A 25,474-nucleotide genomic window follows, 5' to 3' on the forward strand; every position below is an offset into this window, starting at 1 on the left:
GGAATCCTATTGTTCCAGAGTCACTTTCATCATATCACCTTCCCAGTCACACCCCCAGCAAAATGCTTAGCAATGGGCTTGCAAGCTCTCCAGCACCGGGCTCTGCCTTTACTTTTCCACATCATGTCAGTTGGCCTTGCCGTGGGCAGCTCTGGTTGCTCCCCACCCTCCCAGCCCTCTAAACTGTCAAGCTGTCCGTGAGGCTGTTTCTTCCTCTTTCCCCAAGAATCTTGCAATCACTTCTTTTCCAGATTTACATTTCATGAAGCTGCCTGTCATGGGTGGGTTCTCTGGAAATAGACTCTAAAATGCAAACTGTTGAGATACAACCTATTGAGATGTAAAATGTTTATGAGGGAGCAATGTCTGAGAAGGGAAGGGCAAGGAAGCGGGACTGGAAGAGGAGGTGGTACTGTGGAACAGGCTTGGCAAGCTTGGCCAGCCTGCTGGAGGGCCCAGGGGTGAATGCTTCTTCCCAGAGGTGTCCTGTCTGGGTTCAGCTGGACTTTTACACCCCCACCTTGCTTAGTCCCCAGATGTGGGCTGCCCCGAGAAGAGCATGACTTCTGGCAGGTGACTCTCTGCAGCTGAAGTAGATGCTGAAGGAGCGGGTGGCTGGAGATTGTCTGTTGACTATACTCCCCACAGCTGGGCACCAAGTCTTTCTTTGAAAAGAGGTCTGGAGAACACAGCTCTACGTTTGCCATATTGATGCCCCAGGTTAATCCTATCAGAATCCAGTAATCTAAGGGCTCTGGCAACCCCGTGGGTGGACAGATAAGCCCAGTGACCCATTATGAATGTTTACACATCACACCCCTCATCTTGGGCAGCATGTTGCACGTATGCTAGAAAGTGACCCTAGTTATCTTATCTGGCTGGTTCCCTATGACAGAGCTTCCCAATCAGAGATCTCAGAGATCTGGAAAAAAGTAGGGCAAGATATTTATCTCTTAAGTCCTCAGAGCAAATGAGAGGGTTCTGGGCAGGCTGCCTCCACGATGAGCAGCCTGTTCAACTTATCCCAATGTGCAGAATAAATATTATCATTTTTAAAACTTTGGGATGCCCTGCTCTAGAGACATCTGTTCTTGTCCCTTCATTCCGTCACTGATCATACATTTATTGGACATCTCTTCTACCTCAGGTACCAACCTAACCATTGGAGACTGAGTGGGGAACAGGTCACATAAGGTCACTGTCATTGAGAAACTTACAGTCTAGTGGAAAAGAAAGAAGGAACAAGTATGCACAGAAGCAGAAACAGAAATAGTGATGAGTGCTATAGGGGAGAATAACAGGGTGGGAGTGTGGAGGTGGAGGGTGAGAGAGAAAGTCAGACAGCCTGGCAGACACCGGATCCTGAAGGGCCCTGGAAGCCATGGAATGACATTTACATTTCATTCTAAGTGCAAGGGAAAGCCACTGGGGGATTTTTATATTAGATCTCATTTATGTTTTCATAAGAACACTGTTTATGGAGAATGACTAGCAGCGAGGCAGCAGTGGTCACAGGAAGTCCAGTTAAGAGCATGTTGCAGTAATCCACACTAAAGATGGCAGGGTCACTGTGGTAGTCACAGTTGGAATGGAGAAGAGTGGAAGATTTCAAGATATATTTTTAAACAAGAGTCAATCCTTCCTGCCCTCTTTTGGAAAGACAGACGTGCAAAGTATTTAATATAGCAAAATCATTACTTGAATGAACATATAGAAGGTACAGATGGAGCATAGGATGGAGCATGGAAGACTTCCTGGAGCAGGCAAGGTGTTCACAGTTGTGTCAAAGCTGAGGAGTTAAAATAAGTAAGCGTTTGCTGAGTGAACTCTCGGTGGGTGATGCCTCCTGCCAAGGTAACAGAGCGTGTGGCAACCGTGAGAATGTGCCTCGCAGACCTCCAACTACAGATGCCTTTGTAGGGGAGCAGAATTTGCTACCTCAAAAACGTGTCTCTTTCGCTTGATTATTTTAAGAACTAAGACTCAGGAAGAAACTTTGAACTTCCCCCTAACAGCCGAAAAGAATTTAAGTTAGAAGGCCTGTTCCAGGAAGGAGCTAATCCATAGATAACTCTAGTATAATATGAGCTAGGCGTGGTAGACAAGGAGGATCTCAGCAAGTCCCATTTAATCAAAGTCCTCTCCATGTCTCACCGCTCTGCAAAGCATGGCAGACACTTGTTTATCGAACATTTGCATTTCCTTCTCCATGTGAACTTTCCTCCCCTTTGAAGTCCCAAGCTACTAGCCCCAACATCCTCCTTTGTCTTTAGAAAAGATGGTATTTAAGGTGGTGGCTTTGGCCAATTTGGTGAGTTACTCAGTTTCCCTGGGTTTCTCCCATGTATACATGTTATTAAATTTCTTTGATTTTCTCCTGTTATTCTATCTCATGACAATTTAATTCTTGGACCAGCCAGAAGGACCTAGAGGGTAGAGAAATATTTCTTCCTCCTCTACACTATCACCGACCTAGGCTCCAATCACAGTGTCTATACCAACCCACCTCTACCTCTGTTAGCACCTATAAACATAGCTTCCCTACCTGCCACACAAGAGCGGCCAATAAGAACTGAAATGCCAGGCTTATGGCAAGGAAAGTGTTTTTATTTCAGGTGATATCAGCCAGGAGATGAGAGTGAGCCCTCAAATTTGTCTCATTTCATCTCATCTCCCCAAAAGATGGGAGGCCAGGGGTTTTAAAGCTTTGTGAGGAATGTAGCTGCTTGTAGATGGGAAGTGGAGTCAGTGGCCTTGCTGGTTGGAGCTTTCCCACCAGCCTGCATTTGGCCTTGGGTGGCTGGTTATAGGGAGGAGGAGGATAAGGGAATTTGCAGGTGGGCGACCTTGGCTGTTTGTCTACATGGTGGATAGTGAGGATAGTGGATTCTGGAGCCAGGAAGCCGGGGAGTAAGCAGGGAATGAGTGTTTTGTTTTTAACTCCATATATGTTGGGTTAATATAGGGGAACTGATATCAGGGCCAGCATCACCTCTTCTGTTGTGCTTGCCACTTTGTGTGAAGAAATCTGTTTGCAATGACTGTTTTTCTTCCCAGATTTAAACTCCTGGAACAGTCTCTGTCTTGTTTATTATGGCAACAAATATTTCTTGATGAATAAATAAGTCTTCTCTGATGATTGCACCACTAAACACCGATCACTCCTTCCCTTTCCAGCCGTCCTCCTTTACTTCATATGGTGTGGTAATTTCAAAGGTGTTGCCTTTGGGTGTGGTCTCTCCAACCAGCTCTTGGAGGGTAAAACCTCTGTTCCCTCTTTTTGTGCCCTTTCATGGGCCACCATGTACTGATCTGCATAGTCAAAGGGCCATCCAAAGACTACTGGATGAAATGAGGGAACACAAATGAATTTACATCAGTATGCAGTGGGAATTACTGACTAATGGGATTTTATTCCTCTCTTGGTTACCAGGATGATGAAGTGACTTGGCCTGCTGCTGAAGGGTTTCATCTGCTTGAGGCTTCCTCAGCATGTCTGCTGAAAGTAATCAGCCGCCAGGAAGATCACCACCTCCTCATCCTCCCACACTTTCCCAAAATTCCACACAGATCTTCTCTTCAGAGGAGGAGGATCCTGAGGGAGATGAAAGCTCAGGGGAAGAATCTCCACTTCCTGAAGAGGAAGAGAATCTGGAGGAAAATGGCAATCTGGAAGAGGAAAACTATCTGGAGGAAGACGAGTATCTGAAAGGAAAGGAGTATCTGTATGAGCAGGAGTATCTGAAGAAGGAAAAGGATCTGCAGGAGGAAAAGCGGCTAAAAGACAAAGAGGGTCTGCATGAAAAGTTACTGGAAGAGGGTGAGTATCTGGAGGAGGGGAAGGAGCTGAAAGGAAAAGAGTATTTGTCCAAAGGGGAATGTCTGGAACGGGTGAGCATCTGCAGGAAGAGCTCCCAAAAGGTGGTAGCACTAGTTTGCCACAATGCCCGGGAAAAAAGAATCAACTGACATATAGCCCAAGCCCAGATGGTCAGCCCTGCCCACGGTGCGGACAGAGGGGAGCACTCGTTACTGACCAAGTTACACTCACAATTTCAACAGCTGAGCCCCAGGAACTGTGCCGACAGAGTGACAGGGTGACTTGACGACCATCACACGCCTGGTGGTAAACAAACCAAAACAAAACACACACAAAAACACCCCATAATTTGTATATTTTCTTTTCCTTATTGCACAAGTAATGCATATTCATTGTGGATGTTTGAGAAACTATATATAAGTAAAAAGAAGAAAGCACAACCATCCAGAGACAACACTCGCTTTCACACTTTGGTTAGATCCCTCCCAGACTTACATAGTGTTGGTAACCTGCTTTTTAAGGTACACTTATTTCTGTATTTATATATTGTAATTATATATAAATATTATGTACCTACATGAATATCATTTCATATTATTAAGTTTTCTACAAATCATTTTAATGGCTACATTGCATTGTATCATATTTTCAAACCATAATTTTTTTTTCCCGAGGAAAATTCACCCTGAGCTAATATCTGTTGCCAGTCTTCCACTTTTTTTGCTTGAAGAAGATTAGCCCTGAGCTAATATCTGTGCCAATCTTCCTCTACTTGAGATGTGGGTCACCACCACACATGGCTTGACAAGTGGTATAGGTCTGCGCCCAGGAACTAAACCCACAAACCCAGGCTGTTGAAGCAGAACTTTAACCATTCAGCCATGGGGCCAGCCCCCAAACCATAATATTTTTAATCAATCCCCTATTATTCATCATTCATTGCTTCTGATTTTTTTTTTTTTTTTTTTTTTTTGCTGAGGAAGATTCGCCCTGAGCTAACCTGTGTTGCCAATCTTCCTCTTTTTGTATGTGAGCCACTGCCACAGCATGACCACTGACAGACGAGTGGTATAGGTCCACACCCAGGAACCAAACCTGGGCCGCCAAAGCAGAGCACACCAAACTTACCCACTAAGCCACCAGGGCTGGCCCTTTTTGTTACTTTTTAAACAGCACTTTGATAAACCTCCTTATAGCTAAGTTTTATCAATGACCTCTAATTATTTCCTAGAATACATTCCCACAATCTGTTGCTAAGTCAACAGACTCTAGTATGGTTCTCAGGGTGCCCATTCAGCCCCTGGAAAGCATCCTCTTACCCAGCTGGCGAGTATTTAACTTTGGAGTGATTTCTCTCATCCTAGGGCCGACATTTTTCCAAAACTGTTTCTGCAATTGGCAACTTTTCCTTAAGTTGGGTTTTATTCTTTGGCTGTGGCCTCCTGCGCTGTTGCTAGAAGCAGCCAAGATGCATTCACATGTAGTCCCATGTGGTGTCTTTCCTTGATGTCATCACTGTACGGCCACATCCAGGTGCAGAAAGTTAAAATTTCAGGTCCTATGCATCCTCTTAATGGTGACGTAGAAGTAGAACTAAACTGTTTTTCTGGATCAGTTCTGTTACCACCTGCCAGCATCTCAGACAGCTGGAATCTTTAAATCCCAATCTGATTACACACAACCTACATCCTAAAAGCTGGGTGTTCTCAGCAGCCACGCACCATTTTCTCTTTATGTTCCTCTCCATCAAATCAGATGGATCCTCCTAGATTCCTACAACCCTCATGGAAGTTTAATTGGGGCATTGCAGAGGTAATCGCTCTATTGCTGGGAAACTCTCTTTTCTGTGTGCCGCTACCATTAGGCTCCCTCTCAGAATCCTGGTATCTCTGCTGTTCAAGTACCAAGTGTAATTCTAATGCTGGAAAATAGCATCAAGGCCATTTCTTTTGCACAGTATGAATCAAGCATTCTTAACATGTCCCTTCTATGTGCTGGACTTTTGTAAATATATTACCCACTTGAGTAGGACAAATACAATGCTGTCAAGTGAATGGAACTGTGTATAAAGCAAAAGCTTTGAAAATAAATGCCCTGCTAGCAAAAATTGAAGAGGCACTGGAAAAACTGTAGGGGAATGCTAAAATGCCTTTAAAGGCACACGGAAGACTGTCTCGGTCTAGGAAAAACCCGGGTACCAAGCCAGATTCTACAAAGCAGGTTATGCTAAGAAAGGGTTTACAGGAAGATTCTTAACTTTTCAAAAGAATTTATATCAGTATTTCTTTATGTGGAGTATTTTTCCAATACCTTTAAGATATAACTTTGTCCCTTGTTTTGAACCTCAGTGCCTAACAAGAGGGCTTTCCTGACTCATAGCAGATGCTCAGTAAATGCAAATTGGATCAAGTTCAATTTCATTCATTTCATAAAGTCAGGCATACACACATACACACACACACATGCACACACCATTTATTTTTAAAAACAGCTTTATGAAGTAATTGGCACCTATAAAACGAGCCCTGGAGATGAAAAATGAGCTTCCATCTCTAGTGCTGATGGATTAATTCCTAGAGGTTAGCAGTGGAGCACTATGTCAAGAAGGATTCTGAGGCCCCATTTGGGCTCAACAGGGAGGAGTGCCACGATCAGCTAGTGATGTCTGCCACAGGATCAGGCGAGGAGGGAGAAACATGAGTGCCATTATTTGTTTATTTGGTGGCAGATATGAGTCTGTCACAAACAGCACCATTTACTTCCTGTCTCAGGAGCTTGACTGCCTAGCTTTGAATGCCAGCTCTCTCCCACTTATTAGTTGCCTAAGCTTGGGTGAGGCACTTAAACCCCTCTGTCTTCGTTTTCTTACCTGTAAATTAGGAATAACAATAGACCTATCTTAAAGGATGTTTAGGAGGATTAAAGAGGTTAAATTATGTAAAGCATGTGAGCTATGCCAGGCACATAGCATGTCAAGCCCATGTAAGTGTTGCCTATTATTGTTATTATTATATTATGTTGTATTTCATTATTCCCCTACCATGGACTTGTGAAGGGTAGTTTACACTCCCCCAGTCACACATCCCCCCTTTGCGAAGTGGACACAACAAAAAGACAAGAGAAGATGCAGTGAGCTGGGGTGTGGAGGGGCCTGTGCTCCCCACCCAACTCCTCTGCAGGCAGCTCCATTTCAGAGACTCCCGTTGCCCTGGGCAAAACAGGGTAGGGTCAGACTAACAACTCCTGCCCCTGTCTCTTCTTTAAAGAGATGATTTTTCCCATTGTTTGTGGGGAAATCCAATAAAATCAGATAAGCAACTTAAAGATAAATGAAGCGTCAATTGCCACTGAATAATCAATAACCACATATGACTGATCTCCTCCAGAGGTTCCAGAGAGTTTCTATAAAACCTGGGTGTGAGCGCTGTGCTGGCAGTCAGAAGACCCAGCACACAATGGGGCCTTTGGCCTTGGGCATCTCCCTTAGCTCCTCCAGGTTTCAGCTTCCCCACATGTAAAAATACCTTTCTTCGCAGTGTGATTGCAATAATTAAATGAAAGAACATATCTGACATGCTTTGAAAGCTCTCCCACACCATACAACTGTAAGGTGTAAAAATGCTCTTCGAATCTCACAAGGTGCAGGAAAGTGCTAGAAGGAAGAAGTACAATCGACGTTACTATCATGCTGTCACAGAACATGAAACCACCCCAGAATGAAGCCCCTTTTGTTTTTTTAGAATCCAAGGCCTTCTTAAAAATGAACTGTGCTCTGTGGCAGATAATGCCATAGAGAAGTCACCGTATATTAGTTTTGATTCGTAATGGTTTCTCTTAATAGTATTTTGATACACATCTACTGGATTTGATTTTCCTTACCCTTGCTAGGTCCTCTTCCATGGCTCAGAGTGCTGTTTGGCCTAAATGCTATAATTCAGTTGCCATTTCCAATTGAGAGTTGGTGTCCCAACAGCCATTTCCAACAGGAAACCTAGCAATTCTGTGTATTTAAGGAGAAAGGTTTGAGATGTACTAAGAGGCAGGGATGGGAGAGCCAGCCATCTTGTCAAGCAGGAAAGTTCACAGATTGTGACAAAGCTTCCCAAACAGTGTGCCTTGAGTTGGCAACTGGTGGACAGGAGATGCTGAGACCCAGAACCAGCCCCCCCACATCCTCCACTCTGCTCCCGTGCAAACAGCATCATTTTCTGTGCATATCTTGCCCCGCAGGTCAGGAGCACAGTTCAGTAGCATAGGGTGTATATTGTATATTTCATGATCTTTGTCTCCTTTAATTGTCCCAGCCACGGTTTACCACCCCTCACCCACTTCACAACTGAGGAACCTGGAGTCAGCGGGTACGTGACTACCCCAAGGTCATGAGAGATAATCAGAGGAGCCAGGAGAGGCTCCCAAGACCTTGCTTCTTTCCCTTCCACTCGCTTCTCTTTCTTTTCTCCTTTCTTTCCTCCTGTCATCCTGTTTCTGCTTTTTAATAAATTATGTGCATATTTTAATTTTACAAGAGTGACATAAAAAGAAGCAAAATCTACTTTTGTTCTTTTTTCATGGAAAATTTGAAAAGTAGAAAGTAGGAAAACATCGCCCAGCCTACCAACAGCCAAATATAAATGAAGCTGATTCACATTTTAGTGAAATCTATTCTGTCCCTCCCACCCATATTTTTTGCATATTTGGTGGTGATGGTCCTCGTTTTGTTTTGTTTTTACCGTTTTAAAAACATGCTGTATATATAAGTTTATGTTTTACTTTTGTAACTTAGTATTGCCTTTTCAATTTTTGCCCATGTTGTTTGCTTTTTGTAGACATCATTTTCATAGCCACATAATATTCCACAACAATATTCTGTCACATGAATAAACTATGGACAAGTGTAAATGTTGAACATTTAAGTTTCAAATTCAAATTTTCTGATTCTTATTTTTTTACTGCTTCCACTGGGCCATTCTCTATCACTAGAATTAATGGTATATGTTATCCCAATTGTATGTGAAGTTCTTAATGTCATATCATTCAAGGCAAATAGGTGACTAAATGATACAAGCAGGTTCTTTAAAATTAAAAACAATGTTTTAAATATTTATATCCTGGGGCTGGCCCTGTGACCTAGTGGTTAAGTTTGGCACCCTCCACTTTGGCGGCCCAGGTTTGTGGATCAGATCTCAAGCGTGGACCTACACTACTATTCAGCCATGCTGTGGCAGTGTCTCACAGATGAAATAGAGGAGATTGGCACAGATGTTAGCTCTGGGCTGATCTTTCTCAAGCAAAAAGAAAAGAAAAAAGAGGAAGATTGGCAACAGATATTGGCTCAGGGCTGATCTTCTTCAGCAAAAAATATATACATATTTATAACCTCTGAACCCTCAGGCACCTCTCCTGTGCTGATATCCTTCACCCCGTGACAGAGGAGGTCTCTGTGATAACTCAAAAGATCAACAAAGCAGACTTGAATTTCCAAAATCCATGATTTCATGAAAATTATCTCCTTGAGTTCTCTTTGATTTTATAAAATTTCAGCGTCATAATTTCTAAAGGAAATCATTGAGATAGACAACACTAGGGAAAAGTAAAAACAGAAAAATTCTATAAATTGGGGCCTCTCCATCCCAGTCCCAGCATCATGTGCTTAACAACACACTTGTAAATAGAACAAAGGATGCTTTCTTTTTTTCCAATATTGTCTTTCTGTTCTTTTTTCCAAAAGAATCCAAGATGACTTCTTCATCACAAACCCTGCCTTATCTTAACGCAAGGTAATAGCTTTCTTTTTGGATAAATCGGGTGGAAATTCATACTCAGAGATGATGTTTCAGGAGCCTTTGCAATCTTAAAGATGGGGAGTCAGGGGTGGTGAGGATGGGGTGGGGGTGCGGGGAGCAGGTCCTTTGAGGAAGGAGGGGTTCAGTCGGGGGCTTTCCTGGAACTCACACACAAAGGCCCTTCTAATACTGCTCCCCTCTACCACTCAGTCACTCACAGGGTGAGGGATGGTCCCAAGACCAGAGTCATGGGCACCCAGGACTACAGAGATGAAAGGGGAGGGGTGATCTGAGTCTGGAGGGAAGGTCTGAACTGGGAAGAGATGGCAAAGAGCCCGCAGGCAGTGCTCACAGTGAACAGATGAATGAATGCCCAAAGGAAGTTGCCATCTTCCTTGCTCAGGCATATTTCCAAGGGTTAAATTCTCATTCAGTGAGTATTCATTAAACTGCCACAGGGCTTGGCACATCCCAGACAGTCGATAACATATGGAATAAATGAGTAAATGCCTTCTCTGTGCCAGCTCTGTCGAAACCAGCATAGGAGTACACAAGACTTCTGATTCACAGTCCTTGTCCTTGTGGCTCACCCCCTACCATCTCTCCCCAAAGGATGCCTGGGGGAAAGGGGTCATCCGTCTCCACTGGTGAAGTCGGTTGACACTAGATGCAAAGAAAGCACAAGGCCAGTTTGGTGATGGGGAGAAGCAGGAATGAAATCCCAGCTCTGCTGCATGGGGAAGCCAAAGGCTACAACTTGAGGGCACAGGGTTCTGTGTAGAGCTGCCCCTCGACCTGGCGAGGCCAGCCCCCAACTCCTGGAGTGGAGACGCTGGCCCTTCCATTCCATGCTTCACACTTCCGGAGGCTCAGCAACACGGATCTAACAGGACCGCCCCCACTAAGGCAAAGTGTGAGAGGGAGCGGCTTTTCGAAGGCCCCTTCACCTCAGTTACTGACACATAGTGTATGAAGTAATGTGGCCGTGAAGGGGCCTGACAGGGACGTGACCACCTGAAAGGTTGTGATTGAGAACAGGGACTCTGGAGCCTGACTGCCTGATTAGAATCTCAGCTTCTTCACCCAGCCAGCTGTGTGCCAAAGGGCAGCCACTTAAACTCCTTGTGCCTCAGTTTCCTCATCTGTAAAATGGGGACAGTAACATTTGTGGCCTCACGGGGCTGGGGTGAGGATTTAATGAATATTAACTCATGGGACGCTCTTAGAACAGTAGCCAGCACACAGGACATGCTCAGTAAGTGCTGCAGGTTGTTGTTATTCTCCGTTCTGTGCCCCACGAGCCACCACGTAGAAAACTTAGCACGCCTGGAAGGAAAATCATGATGCCTACTCAGCTTTATTCCAAACACACGCACCCATCCGGTCCTTTATTCATAGTACAGCTGAGTGGGTTTCCTGTTCCTGGGGTCCCGAGGAGAGCATGGGGATCAGAGAGGTCCTGGTGTTTCCTGACACAGGATTGCCGAGACACTGGACCTTCCACAAACCCCTTTAGGCAAGAAGTGTTACACTCGCGTCTGTTTGTTAAGGCGGGGGTTGAGAAAGGGGAGCCGATTCAGGTCGGGGCTTTCACGGGTCCCCTGTAAACAGCAAGGCTCCTCTCCCACTTCCCCATGCATACCCTGCGGTCCCCCAGGCCTTCCCCACTCTGAAGCAGCTGCAGAAGCAGGCCTGGAACCGTCAGAGCTTCCTGGGATCGCAGATGCAATGGCTCCTCCTGGCACCCTCCCCATTGCGGATGGAGAAGGGAGCTGGTGTTTGGCCCAGGTAGGCGGGAACCCTAGGGAGTCCTGCTTCCCAGGTGCTGAGCTACAGTGGAGCCCTGGCAGGTGCCCTAGAAAGCCCTGTAATGTCCCAACCCCAGGACAGGCGTGGCAGGGAAGGTGCTGGGTAAACATACCTGAAAATGGAAAGATAAGGGTGGCCCACCATTACCTTCAGTATAACCCCTGCATTGGTTTGGCAGCTTTGACTTCTCAACGTCCTTTCATGGGGACTTTCATCATCTGTTTGGGTCCCAGTGGGCACCTGATGAGTGAGGCAGGACAGGCATTATCCCACTGGGAGGATAAAGCCCAGGGGAGTCTCCTGATCCGGCCTTGAGGCCTGGGACAGAGCAAGAGTTGATACTTGCCTGAAGAGCTCATCTGTGTCCACTAGTTCTTGATCCCTCTGGTTGACTGACCTAGGACCTGCCGTCTTGCCACTTGACCCCGGATCCCCTTTTCAGTGGTGCATCCTGAGAACACAGCCACTCTGCCCCAGCCCGCAGGCCGGCACAGACCCAGGCCCTCCCATGGGTCCCTTGGAAGTGGCACAAGATCTGCCTGTAACTCCCACCTATGCTGAAAGGAGGAAAGCATTCCTATGGCACCTCCTGGGTAGAACAAGTGGCCTCCTCCTCTCTCCTTCAACCTCGTTGCCTCCAGCCTCAGCCTGCAGCCCCTCACCCCTCCCTGTCCTGCATTGGGGGACCCTGACCCAGATGGGGAACGGGCCTGTCTCATGAAGGGCTGCGGAACTTCTTACTTCCCCTGTAAGAACAACTGCCACTCTCATTTTGTCCTCGCCTGTGGGGACCTGTGGTGGAGGTATGATTATCAAAAAGCCGCAGAAACTGAGGCACAGAGAAGTTAAGTAACTGACCCAAAGTTACTCCACTATAGTGCAAGAGCCAAGATTTAAGCTCAGGTCACCTGACACCAAAGTCTATGTTTTTTTCTACCAACCATAGTCATTGCCCATTTATATGTTGGGCATTTTCTGTTACGCCCATCTCTGCCTGCCAGTTGGACCAGTTTACATGAGATGACTTCAAGGCCAAAACACCCCAGAGAACCCTCTCATTCCTTCGAATTACGGTTTCTTGCCCCCAGTTAAAAGTCAGAGATTCCCAAGGAAGGACACGGTATGGGTCTGCATGTCGGTGTCGTCCCTTTTGATCCTGAGCTACCAGACAGCAGGGCCTGCCCCTCACACTCACCACCCCGTCATCAGGCCCTGTGGAAACCTTCCTCAATGATGGTGGTGTATGTAGCGGGCAGACTAGAGGGCGCAGACCTCAGTACTGGATTTTAAGCTGCTGCGGCATCTACTGTGGTATTTTTTCCACTCTGCCTGAGGCAGCTGTAAGGCAGGAAGAGCCACTGGAATGAACAGGGTCAGAGCCAGGAAGGACAAAGAATGTTCCAGAACATAGACTGTCAGTTGTGGAAGCCAGACTCTTTGGTCTTTGAAGGCACCCTCAGATCCTTTCACTCTAAGTGAAGGAGCAGTTGTCAACATGGTGCTCTGCTGTCCAGAATGGCACAGAGGCCTATTTTCCATGATCCACAAGCTGGTCCCATCTAACCTTGTGACATCCACCATCTGGAGCAGGCGGAAGTCTGCAGGAGCTGGAGAGCAGCCACCACCCCAACTTCCCAACAAGCCAGGGCACTGGGTTCCCAACCTGGCCCCTGTTTGGAAAGTGACTGGCCCCTGTGCTCCCCTGTGACAGGAGCCCAGCTGCCGGCCCCTCTTGGGTGAGCACCTTCTTTACCGTCCCTGCTTCTATCTCTGAACCTGGCAGCAAGTCTCCTCACTATGACACGACACCTCCTGCATCCTCCGTGGAGCAGGATAGAGAATTTCTGGCCTGGCAAGACCGGAGCACACAGACGGAATGGATCTATGACAGCCTGTCGGGTAAGGAAAACTGTGCCCTGCTGGCTCCCCGGGGGGAGGGGCAGGAACGCATTCCACTTATGTGAAATATTGTGACTTGACTACTGACTCTCATGCTAATGATATAGACCGCTTCCTGGGCCATTTGAAGTCATGTTTTGGGTAAGAAGTTAAACTCCTCTCCTAGCCCTGCTGCCCCCTTCTCCATCCCAGAGCCCCTAAGAGAATGAGCACCAGCAAAGTGCTGAAACAAATCGCTTCTTCAGTCTCTCCCTGTCTCTTCGTTAGTCTTCCTGTCCTTGTTCCACATGAACACAGGCCCTATTTCCCCAGGGACACAGGCCATTTCCTTCCTCGATTACAGACTAGTTCCCTGCGGTGACAGGCCATACCGAGATCATCTCATGGACAGTAGCAAATGGGCCTCAGGCCACCCCAGACTCTGTCTCAGCAGGCAGTCAAAGTCAGCTCTGATTCAAAACCAGCCACAAACATCCATGGTGTGAACTTTTGTGGCCACAACTGGGAGACACCCTAGAGAGAGTTCGGCAAGATTGCCTCGAGGATCTTAATCCTCTACCCAATTAAGGCTAAAAGCGCCTCACTCTAGGATCCTGGGGATGGAACACTGAACAGCATTTCTCACTATTATTAATAATTTAAATCCAGCCTCAGTGAGATTGATCCATCACAGATTCACAGATTCATCTCACATCTGTAGTCATGGCAGCGGTAAATTAGATTCCCCCATCGCTTCACCTCCCCGCCCCATCCGTGTCTGCTATATGTTGTGGCTCAAATGTGGTTAAATGAAATCAGGAGCCAGCAACCCTATGAGGGAGAATGGAGAGGCACAGGGCCGGCCCAGGTTCAGTGGCATAGGCAGCACACGATGAGGAGTATTCTACAGGCTAAATCGGTTCATGGGAGACCTTTGTGAGCACGTGTGGTCCGAGGGAGCCCTGAGAACTGGAACCCTTTCAAAGTCAGTAAGCATGACAGCTGGGAAAAATCTGATCATTTATCTAAATATTCCTAAGCAGAATTCTGAAAGTCATTGACTGGGTAATCACCTGTAAAGTGCCAGTGCTAAGCTTGAGAGGATGTGGGAGAGGAGAAAAGAGACAGGAGAAGGCTGGGGAGTGGGAAGGAGGGGCTCCAGAGCCTCGTCATACCGCTGTGGACCCACCTCCAGAGAGAGCCCCTCCTGAAGTCGTTATTTTATTTGACCTGGTCATTCGTGATCCTTTTGGTCCCTGAGCTTAACTGACAGAGCTACCCAGGTCTGTACGTAATTTAGCTTGTAAGCACTCTGCATATTTGGTCTGTAGGCGCATGTTTTGCAGCTAAGTGTCTTTCTACTACTGAGTTCCTTAAAGCCGATATATTTAGTGTTTATTGAAAGTCTAGCCCCACACTGTAAATGCTAACTGATCAAATACTGCAACGTGGGTGACCTGGACTAAAGGTGTGGACTGCGATGGAGCCTCTAAATCAGGGTCAGTGACACACCCCAGGTTCCTGCAGTTACCTGAAGGGATGGTGGTTACAGCAGAGACTGAAACACAATGAAAAGCAAGGAATTCTCTAAAATTTATGGAGGTTTTTCTACTCCCTTCTGCCCATGGTTTGCAATCTATCTTTCTGGAGAGCGTTGGTAATAATTGGATAAAATGTGCCAGTAATTGGTACATAACTGTGTCTGGCCAATGGACTGGAGCAAATATGTGACAGAGACTTCTCTGAGAGAGTGAAGAGCTGTGAGAGAAAGTGAGGAAGCTGCAGGAGGAAACCAGGAAGTATGGTGCTCCAGGAAAGGAGAAGAGCTCAAAACTGTGTCCAGAGGAGGTAGAGGAAAGGGACACAGAGAAAACGATCTGTGTGTGATGGGGATGCGGCCTATGCCAAGAAGGACAGCCAGTCCTTCTGCAGTTGGAGTACAGAACACTAAAGATTCCCAAGCATGGTGGATGCAAAAAAGAATCTGCTTTCAGCCTAGGGCGGAAGGCACCAATCCACTTGCTGGAGAAACTCAGACAATCAAGGCAAAAGCAATCCAAAGAGCTGGCAGTGTGGGGCCGAGGCAGCAGGAGCAAGCAGAGATGAGAGCAGCTGTGGACACTGCTGCTCCTTGAGGTCCACGGCTGTGCGTCCCCATCACCAGGTGCCTGTAAAGATGCAGATTCCCAGCTTTCCTTATCAGGATTCCTGCCTGCATTCTTAACAAGATTCCCAGAGGATGCTTAGGCACAGGAATGTTGGAGAGCCAGATAACCTCCAGTGTAGGATGTATTTCATGGGTGCTAGGTTCCTATTTTTAAAGCATTTTTTTATTATGGGACTGTTCAACCCCAGTGGGCCAGAAACAGCATTTCACGTGGCAAGGCCCTTCTCGACAAATAAAACTTTGAACCAAATATGGAGAAAAAACACCCAAATAAATCCTCAAAACCTATTACTACAGAGAGTAGCAGGTCTCACAAGGAAGGAATGCCAAAGCCACTGGAAATGCCTCATGACCCATGTGAGGAAGCGTTCTGAAGGAGGACCAGAAGGACTATTGATGGCCTCAGGTGTATACCTATCCAGGCACAGAGCAGAGTCATAAGCAAAGTAGACCGGAAGTCCTAACACAGAGCATTCTAGCCCCGCTGGTAGAAACCCTCAAGAGCTGGTGCCTGGCACATAGTAAGCACCTATAAATATTTATTAAATATTTGTGAAATTGTTGTCGAATGCTCATCTGATTCAAGATCAGATATAGTGATGAGAGGGTGTTTCCTACTCCCAAAACACAGCCTTGCTTGGAAGGGGGCTGTGTATGGAAATATGCACACATCGAGACACTGTGGGCATAGAAGTGTGGGTGGGGATACGCAGAGGGAGGGAAGTGCCATCAGTGGAGCAGTTTCCTTCCAGCCACCTGGCCAGATGGGGAAGAAGAATGGAAAGCCCCCAAAAGTGCAAACTAGTGTTTGCACAGAGATTCCTTCAATGCACTCAGATTTTGAAATCATGTCCAAAGGTTAAAAAGATGAGAAGGTTACCGACAGTGAAGGTAAGAAAATGGCACTGAACTTTAAAAATAGTGTCAGGAGAGTTGAAGCCCAGGATAAACTAATTCTTACCAAAAAGTGATAGTAATAGTAATAATATTAATAATAATCCTGCAGGCAGCAACTAAATAAGGGGCCCTTTTAAAATGGGATAGGGGCAGAAAGATCAAGGCAGACAGGGCCACTGTTTAGTGCAATGTTAAGGAATGATTCAGAGGAAGTCATGTTCTTCAACTGCTATTTAATTTTTACTTCGCTGTGAAGGAAAATGATCATCAGATTGAAAGGCGTGCAAAAAAATTACGCAAGACGTAGCAGAAACCAAAGATTGGTGACGAGATCAGAAGAGAATAGTAACTTCTGTGTCCTGGCCTAGATAAACACCCTAGAATACCCATAGAGAGCAGAGACCTTAATCGTGTTTATGGTTTTTGAGGAATTGCGGAAAATTGGGGAAATGAGTCTGCGACCAATCTGGGTCAAATATTGCGAGCAAAATGACTATGAGAAAGCAGCATAGGCTCAGTCAGAACAAATCAAGTAATGCTGGATGCTAGGTCACCTTTTGACAAAGTTATTAGATGAGGGAGCTGTGGTCACCCAGCAGGCCCAAATTCCACAACATTTCATTTTCAAAGGCTTTCTCATGTTCCTGTGGACAAGATAGAGAACTGTCAGGTGGATGCTAATGTCAGATGGCGGAGCAATAACTGTTAAATAACCACCCAGAGATTCTGTTTAAGGATCAGGGTCAACCCGCTTTCCAGTGGGGAGCCATAGGGCTCTGTCCAGTACGTTGTACCATGGACTTGGACACAGATGTAGGGGGCCCGTCTGTATTCGTAGAAGACCTGAAGCTGTTGGGTGATGGGGATAATGTGATCAGATTCTGGCAGGCAGAAACATTGGCCCAGGACTGACTGGCTAGATAAAATATAATGGTAATTTACATGAGAACCTGCTCTTAGGCCCACAAAAACAACAGGATAGAGAAGTACAAGATGGAGAGGCCCTGTTTGTTGCAGATGCTTTACTCAATCGCAAGCTCAATAAGTCAGTGGTATGACTGATGTGGCTGCCAGAAAAGTTAATATAACCAAATACAATTGAAAGTTTATAGAAAGGGGGGTTCGTCCTGCTCTAGCCTGTGTTGGAGGGCCAGGCTCAGGACAGCCGTTCAGTTTGAGGGACCACGCTCTGTGAGGGCTACGAGCACGTGGCTGGGGCTCAGAGGAGAAGGGGTGTCAGACAGACTTGGAGCCTACGTCATACACGGAACTGTTCAAGCAAAGGGGGATGTTCAGTCTGGAAGACACGTGACTCTCAGGATAACTGCCTTCAAACATTTGATGATCCGCCACACAAAACCGAGGCCTGAACTCTCCATCTGCACTGAAGGGCTAAAACAGGACCACTTTCAGGGAAATATGTTAAGAAAAAGACATTATTCCTGACAGTCAGAATGAGGCCATGGTGGAAAGAGGTTTCGTAAAGCTGGAGAATTCCTTATCTGTAGATGGGTCAGTCGCAGCTGAAGAACCAGCAAGCACAGACACTGCGTGCGCGCGCCCAAGGCTTCTCATCCCGGCACCGCAGACCCGGCTCCCATCCCGACGTTGCCTGGGGACAATGGAGTGGTTCACCTTTGCGTTTTCGTCATGGGCCTGCTCCTCTGTGTTATCAAGAATGGAATGTGGAGAGGGGACACTCAAATGTTTAGGAGTAGGAAGAGGGAGGGGTAGGGGTTGGGGGAGGCAAAAAAAAGGGCAGGACTACAAAATTCCAGAAGACATGAAATAAGGGTAACCAAGAACTTCCAGAAGTTCTAAAAAAATAGTGGCCTCCCGTTGCATATCTCAGTGGATCTGTACTAGACAGCCCCTTTGTTTCCCAGCCAGCCCCCACTGTGCACCTCTCGGGGAACCCATGGCGACCGAACACCAGCACCGCCCACTTCCTTCAGTGACAGACATACCCCATAATGTATCTACATGGCCTTGGAGCCACTTGGCTCCATGCTTCCTACAGCTACTCCTCCTACAGACAGAGGAATATCTCTGAAGTACCCACCCCCCAAACCCAGCCATCCTATCTATCCTGGGGACCCAAACTGGCACCATGGTGACCAGAGAAGAAGGCCACAGAGGGGCTACATTTCCCCACCAGTAGTTTATTGTGGTCCTAGAATAAGTTAGCAAACTAAAGGAGAGGAGGAGGAGCAGGGGGCGCATCTGGTGTATGCTGGCACTGCCTCCAACTGGTTTTTCCCCTCCGTTGATCAGCCTTGGGGGCCAAGAAAGACCCTCAGACCCTAAACGTCCAATACGAACTCACTGGAAAGTGTGAGGTCAAAATCATGAATGGCCACCCTCTTCTGTCTTTTAACAGCAGCTTCAAAACTGAGACTTACAAGCAAACACGGAAGCCCAACAATGATGCTGATGTCTGATTTGGAAGGTATCATTTTAATTTTATAATTTTATGATGATTTTAAACAACTTGCAGAAGTTACAGATCTATCCATGAAAAGGTAAGAAGCAGAGAATGAGCATTCCCCCGGGCCAGAGGGAGTCTTCTTTTGACCATTTTAGACTAGGGCTGCCTTAGTTTAAGGCTTGTGGCCAAGGCATTATTCCTAGGGCTTGATGGCAAGGCTCAAGGCTCAGGGAAGAAACTGAGCCAGAGGGGAAAGTACTTTCAAATTTGAATTAAAATTGAATTTTGGAGAGAGGAAACAATATTTACTGCTGGAGTTTGGAGGGAAGACAACGGCTTATTATACTCAGTTCATTCCATGACGTTTACTGTACACCTACTGACATTCGTTGTACACCTACTGTATATTGGGCAGGAGAGAAAGAGGAACAAAACCCACCCACCCTCTCAGAACTGAAACTCTAGTGGGCATGAAACATGAAGGAAGGGAGGGGAATCAATACTCGTTGAGCATGAGCTACAGACCCCAAACTGCTGCAGGTCATGGAAGCCTCTTATCCCAAAACATGCGCGCTCCACCCTCGCCTCCCCAGCGACTTAGGAGGTGATTTTTAACTTGATTCCCTGGGGAATCAAAAGATCCGGACTAATTCCCCACACCACACTCCCTTAAGGATTGTTCCTCTTCTTCTTCAGCGTGTGGTATCCCTGAAGCGCCACAAGAGCAAGAAAATGGTGAGTCCCACATCCTATACCCAAAGATGACGGCTCCCTGCAGAGTGTCCTGTTCTAAGGATGGTGCCCCTGGTGGGCGGGTCGCTTGCTGGTGCAGCTTGCACCAAGTCCTAGAGAGGACCTTGGGACATTCTGGGCATGCAGCCCCCAAACCTGGATGTGTTTCCATGTCCTTTCCTGAAGAAGGGGGATAGAACAAGAAACAGAAAGAGGGTCTCTGGAGCGAGACAGAATGACCTGGGACAGGACCAGAAGTCCATCTCTCTGCTCAAGCTCTGGTACAGGGACTCCCACACTTAAAGAGGGTCCAGTTGGTTGCTGGGTTCCCTGTGGTCTGGCAGCAAGGCTTGAGTGGGACACGTGGACCCCTCCAGATAGACTCATTCGATGGCACCTTGGAAGAAGGTAAATTGGAGCCCCCACAAACGGTACCCTTAAAGACATTAATTTTTTATTAGGGATGGGTTAGTTAAATCTTGTGACGGGGGAAGGACAAGGGAGAACCCTTATGGTGGCAGAGTCCCACCTTGCATACATCACTCCACAAAACAAAAGCCCTGCAATTAACTAGACCCATCCTGTTAGAAAACAATTTAGGGACTATGACCTGTTGTCTTTCAGCAGGGTGGGGGCTGGGAGGAGAATCAGGGCTTACCTACACAGGTGGCTTATCAAACAAACTTTCAAACTCTGTCCATCCCATCCACCACCCCACCACCTCCAGAAGGGTACTGATCAATAGAGTTTTCTTCATCTTATTCCATTTCCAGGAGGGTTTAGAGCAGGGCTGCTCAAACTTTAACAGACAGAGCGATCATCTAGGGATCTTGCTAAAGTGCAGATTCTGATTCAGTAGGTCTGAGATCCTGCATTTCTGACAAGCTTCCAGCAGCAGCTGCTGTTGCTGATCCATGGACCACACTTTGAGTAGCAAGGTTTAGAATGCCTAATAGATTCATGCCCATAGCAACCGCAAGACTAGACCAAGCCTTGATCCACCTATCGAGGATAACAGGGAATCCACTACATAAAGGGTCAAGGAGGTGAAAAGAGGACTGAGTTTCATCTGTGTGCTCATTTGTCAGTGGAGCTGGGTTGCTCATTTCTCAGAGTTGGCACCCCGGCTAGTTGCTTACTGCCTCTCCCCTCCCTGTCCTCATCTGTAATGTGGGGATGTGCTCTGCAGGGCAAATACACACGGCTGAAATGTCTATCCCAAATTCAGGAACTGTGGTCTGTCAAGAAAAACTGTTAGAGGAGAGACATTGGTTGGATGGGGAAGAATTAAGAATTATTGTTAATCAGACCCAGAGAAGACACGCTCCACTTTAGGGAATCCCGTATGCCAGGCATTTACCCATCCGCACGCTCCTCTGAGCTATCCTGAAGGTGAATCCTATGGTTCCCGTTACACAGAGGAGGGGACGAGATGCATAGGGGCTGAGTGACAGGCTGAGAGTGGCCCAGGTCCTGGATGACTGGGCCACCACTCAAGAACCTGGCCTGACACTCCTCTGCAGTCTCCCCACCCCCATCCTCCCATAGAGCAACTTCAGGGGAAGAAAATGATCTCATTAGAAACAAAGGTAGAGGTTGACAGAAATCCCCAAAGGGAAGGTTAATTAGGAATCAAGCTGCCAAGCCACCCTCTTCCCTTCATAAACACCTACTGGTTCTTCCCCTCAAATTAACTATATTATTCGATAAAGCCCATTAAAATAAGGCAATCACAACTGATGGGGATTTGCTAAGCTATCAGGGCCAGGGCCAGACTTACTCTCAATGCAGGCCAGGCACATACTCACAGAATCCTACACGAGGCTCTGCCTCTCGGTGTCTCCAGACCCTTGTCCTGCCTGTTCCTTCCTGTCTGCTCTCCAGGGACAACCAAAAGGAGCTTCCTGGGTGCTCTCGTGAATTCTCACAGAGCCTCATTGGCTTTTCCTAAATGGCTCTTTAGAAGTTCTCTAGGCCATGTCCACGCAGACATGGGGGCACACAGTGTTTTTGTCTTCTTCCTTGCCTTTGCCAGTTATGAGGACCCCAGTGGGGAAGGCATGTCCTGTGGGAACTGCAGGGGGGACCCTCGAAGCCCGGGGTCCACCGCAGACAGCGGGTTTCTGTCAGGAGCAAACCGAAGCAAGGGTAGGAGATCTGCGGGTGGGAAGGCCCATGGGCCTGGTCGGTACAGACAGACCCAGCTGAGAGCAGGTCTCCATCCCACCAGGGCCCCAATGGAGTCGGCATTTTTATTACTGAACCAAAATTGGGAAGAAGTACAAAATCAGTGTGTGTGGAGACCACAAAGAATGTCCCTTGTCCGCCCGCAAAGGTGTGATAGGGACACAAAATCAGACAGAAAAAGTCAACCTGGTGGATTTTCAGGGCTGTCTGGATGGCCCAGCTTGACGGGCAGGTCTCATCCCGAAGCTGAGACAACAGGCCACCATGATTTCCCCGGGGGCCCAATTATCCTGTGAGAGCCCTTCCTCTCCGCTTTCGTCTCCGGATCCACGCATTCCCAGGAGCAGGGACACGCGGCCCAAGCTGTAATTATCAACTCCTCCATTCAGTTTGCACCCTGTCTCGTTGGAGGCTTTAAGCCCCTCTCCTGGCCCAGAGAGTCACCAGGCTGTGGCTGACCTTGAGAACAAAGGCATTTGCTATCACTAGTAGACTTTTTTTTTTAGCTCACTGGCTTGGGGATTCATCTCTTACACTTTAATTAGCAAGCATGAACCATATGCAGTTCTGGAAATTGGCAATTTTTGACAAAACTGGCGGGAGATAGGAATATTTCTCAAGACTTCCAAGGGAAAATTACACTCAGAATAAATCTCTCTCAGAATAAAGTCTAAAATCCTTCCTGCAGCCTGCAAGGTCCTCCGTGAGCTAGCCCTGCCCCTTGTCCCTTCCTGCCATCGTCCTTCACGCTCTGCTCCTCTCCAGGCATACTGTGCCTCTTGCAGTTGGTCAAATATGTCAAGTACACTCCCACCCACTCTCACCTCAGGGCCTTTGCACCTCTCAGCTCCCTGCTGGGGAATGCTCTTCCCCAGCTGTCTCCCTTCCTTGCTTCATTCAGGACTCACTCAAATGTCACCTTGTCGCATGAACCTTCGCCAGCCACCAGGAGCACACAACTCACTTTCTTAAGTCAGCTACTGAAACTGACCTTTGTATGCCTATTTTATTAACATCCTCAAGTTGAATTTTAGGTAATTTTGTGAATTGACTTAGTCTTATTGATGATGATGTGTTTTCATTTCAAAGAGCAAGGATGAATGTCATAAACCTGTTTCTGTTTTTGTCTTTTGTTTTGATTCCTTTTCCAAATGCCTTTCCCTTTGCTGTAACTTCCAAAATTGAAAGCCATGGAGTTTGTTTCCCAAGGGAGCTTTTGGGATCGTGTATTAAATGAGCCCATTGAAACCCTGGAAATGGAGAGCTTCAGTAACAATGTAAGTTGGAGAAACACTGAGACTCCCTTGCTCCAAATGGTGGAGCAGGGGGGCTCGAGGCCGGCGGGCACTGCCCCTTGAGCCCTGGGATTCACAGCTTCACTCCATTGTTAGCGCGGCCCTGGTGAGCTTTCATAAAACAGACCTAAGTTTAAATGACACACATTAACTCAAGGAGGGTCAGAAGACCCGCACTTCCCAGAGCCCTGTTGGTAATAGGAACAAACACCCTCGGAGTTGCTTTTGAAGGCAGCAAAGCCAAAAACAAAACATCAACGTTACCTAGATATCAAGGCAAATCATTGTTTGAAGAAACTCTATGTAAAAATGAAGTTAGATCCTGGAAAGATGGACTAGATATACTTTTCCCACTAAATACAGCTACCCTAGACGTGATATGTAAAACAAACATAAGAAGCTTCTGAAAGGCAGAGAGAAGGCAGCAGACCAGCTAGGGACCTTGGGGCCCAAGGAATGACATGGCGGTAAGTTTCCTGAGTTTTCTTTTTGCTTCATATATCCCTGACTGGCTTCTAGAAGACGGCAGCCCAGAATCCCCAATGAGCACAGACAGCGAAAGCCCTAAGAAAAGCCTGCTGTTTCTCACCAAAGGACCAAGAATCAGGTGGCCTTGCAAGACAGAAGCTCTAGACAATGACCTCCACAGTGCCGGCAAACACTGCAACAAATAGCCGGGGGCCGCCTCCCCCAGACCTGCAGTCTGTGACGACCACCTTTCAGAGGGCACGGAACCAGCCCTGAGATCCAGTGGATGTCCTTTCCCCCAGCGGTACCCAAAAACCAGAGACAAGATGGGAAGTCATAATGGTTTGAATAAGCCTGACATCTACAGTGTGTTGTATTGTCTTTACTGCATGAATTTTTTCATGCTGGTACAGCCTGGTGGCTCCAAGCTCCTGTGCCAACTTACCTCTAAGACTTGCAATACATGTCGATTCAGGTGGAAGCATTATTATGCATCCTTTTCATTAAGGCTAAGACACTTCCTCAGGGTTGTAGATCCTAACTACAATCACAGGAATAAAATCTTGTGTCCCTGAAACTCAAAATTCAGCAGATATATTTTTCTAAAGTTACCTAAAAGAAGACAAAAAAGAAAACTAGGTATTTAGTTTTTTTAAGAAAACTTTTTTTAGTTGGAGAATTTTCTGGTCTCAGTACATATTTAGGTCTAAATTCCTTACTTTCTACACTTGCTTCTATACACATTTGTTAATAAGAATTGCTTTTCAAACACTGAAATACCACATCGAAGGGAAAAAAAGATTAGTTGAACTTAGATTCGCCACATTGGATTTACTAAGACAAGAAAGTAAATTCAGACATTTTAGAAAGATTTTTCAGCTGGAGTTGAAATCTAAAGGAATTGATTTAATTAGAAACTTACAGGGCCAGCCCCAGGGCTGAGTGGTTAAGTTTGTGCACTCTGCTATGGTGGCCCAGGGTTCACCAGTTCAGATCCTGGGTGCTGACCTAGCACCACTCACCAAGCCATTCTGTGGTGACATCCCATATAGAAGAACTAGAATGACCTGCAACTAGGATATACAACTATGTACTGGGGCTTTGGGGAGGGAAAAAAAAAAAACGGAAAATTGGCAACAGATGTCAGCTCAGGGCCAATCTTCCTCACCAAAAAAGCATTAAAAAAAAAGAAGAAACTTAGATTATTCAGAAACCTTCAGCACACCAGTCAATTGAGGTTTTGCTGTATCGGGCAGAGCGGCAGTCGCAGGCCGAAATGAGACATCTCCCTTGTTGCTATGCAAAGTTCTGGATGAGCACGGCACATTGGGAGGGTTCCTTGTGACAGGGGGGCTGCATGGGCCAGCTCCGGTCACAAGCACCTTGTCTTGCCATCTCAGAGGCTTTGCCCAGGTGACAAAGTACGGCACAGAGTTGAGGGGTGCTTTCCCCCTGCTTTCCATACCACTCTGCCCCCCAGGACCGGAAGCTTAGGAGGATGCTGAGGAACCTCCTGTGGCCCAGTTTCTGGCATTCTCCTAACGGGCAGCTGTGCAGCCCGGCGAAGCGGTACTTCTCCAGGCAAAGTTGTAGGTGGCAGATGTGAACAACGGGGGCCAGAGCAGGACAGGAAGAACGGAATGAGTGCCACGTGGTACCCGCAGCTGAAAGACTTGTTTGTGTGGACTTTTAAGGTCCCTTTTGGGGGAACACCAGAAACCACTGGGGTATAAACTAGGGAGAGGCCACTGAAGTCCTCCTGTTTGAATAGGGGCTATCAACCCTTACTGTGGTTATTCTGACTATTTGACTCCTTTGCTGTTTTTGGTTTACTTTACATGCTGTTTTATTTCTATGACACACTCATGCACACAAACCCTGCTGTGCAAACTCTTTTGGTTGCAAGAAACACAGATTCACCCAGGAGGAGTCTCTGCACACGGGGGAACTCATCACTGGGGTGCCCAATGCGCTCACTACGACAATGAGGATAGTTCCACTCTATCGGCT

General features: G+C 46.9%; 1 protein-coding gene across 7 annotated transcripts in view; it reads left to right on the forward strand.

Moving 5' to 3' along the window:
* Positions 1-25,474, forward strand: part of ERICH6B (glutamate rich 6B) — a 64,258-nt gene that overhangs the window by 15,088 nt on the left and 23,696 nt on the right. For 2 of the 7 annotated variants that reach the window (XM_070578285.1, XM_008516945.2), the window contains exons 3-8: positions 3,434-3,820; positions 9,549-9,597; positions 13,124-13,311; positions 18,735-18,803; positions 19,479-19,517; positions 22,890-22,978. In XM_070578285.1, the coding sequence (XP_070434386.1) occupies positions 3,493-3,820; positions 9,549-9,597; positions 13,124-13,311; positions 18,735-18,803; positions 19,479-19,517; positions 22,890-22,978 (762 nt within the window). In that variant the 5' untranslated portion in view covers positions 3,434-3,492. The remainder of the gene's footprint in view (positions 1-3,433; positions 3,821-9,548; positions 9,598-13,123; positions 13,312-18,734; positions 18,804-19,478; positions 19,518-22,889; positions 22,979-25,474) is intronic. The other 5 variants (XM_070578287.1, XM_070578286.1, XM_070578289.1 and 2 more) reach the window with 3 other exon arrangements.

The sequence above is a fragment of the Equus przewalskii genome, chromosome 16, assembly GCF_037783145.1.
Source record: "Equus przewalskii isolate Varuska chromosome 16, EquPr2, whole genome shotgun sequence".
In the NCBI taxonomy this organism is placed as follows: Eukaryota; Metazoa; Chordata; class Mammalia; order Perissodactyla; family Equidae; genus Equus; species Equus przewalskii.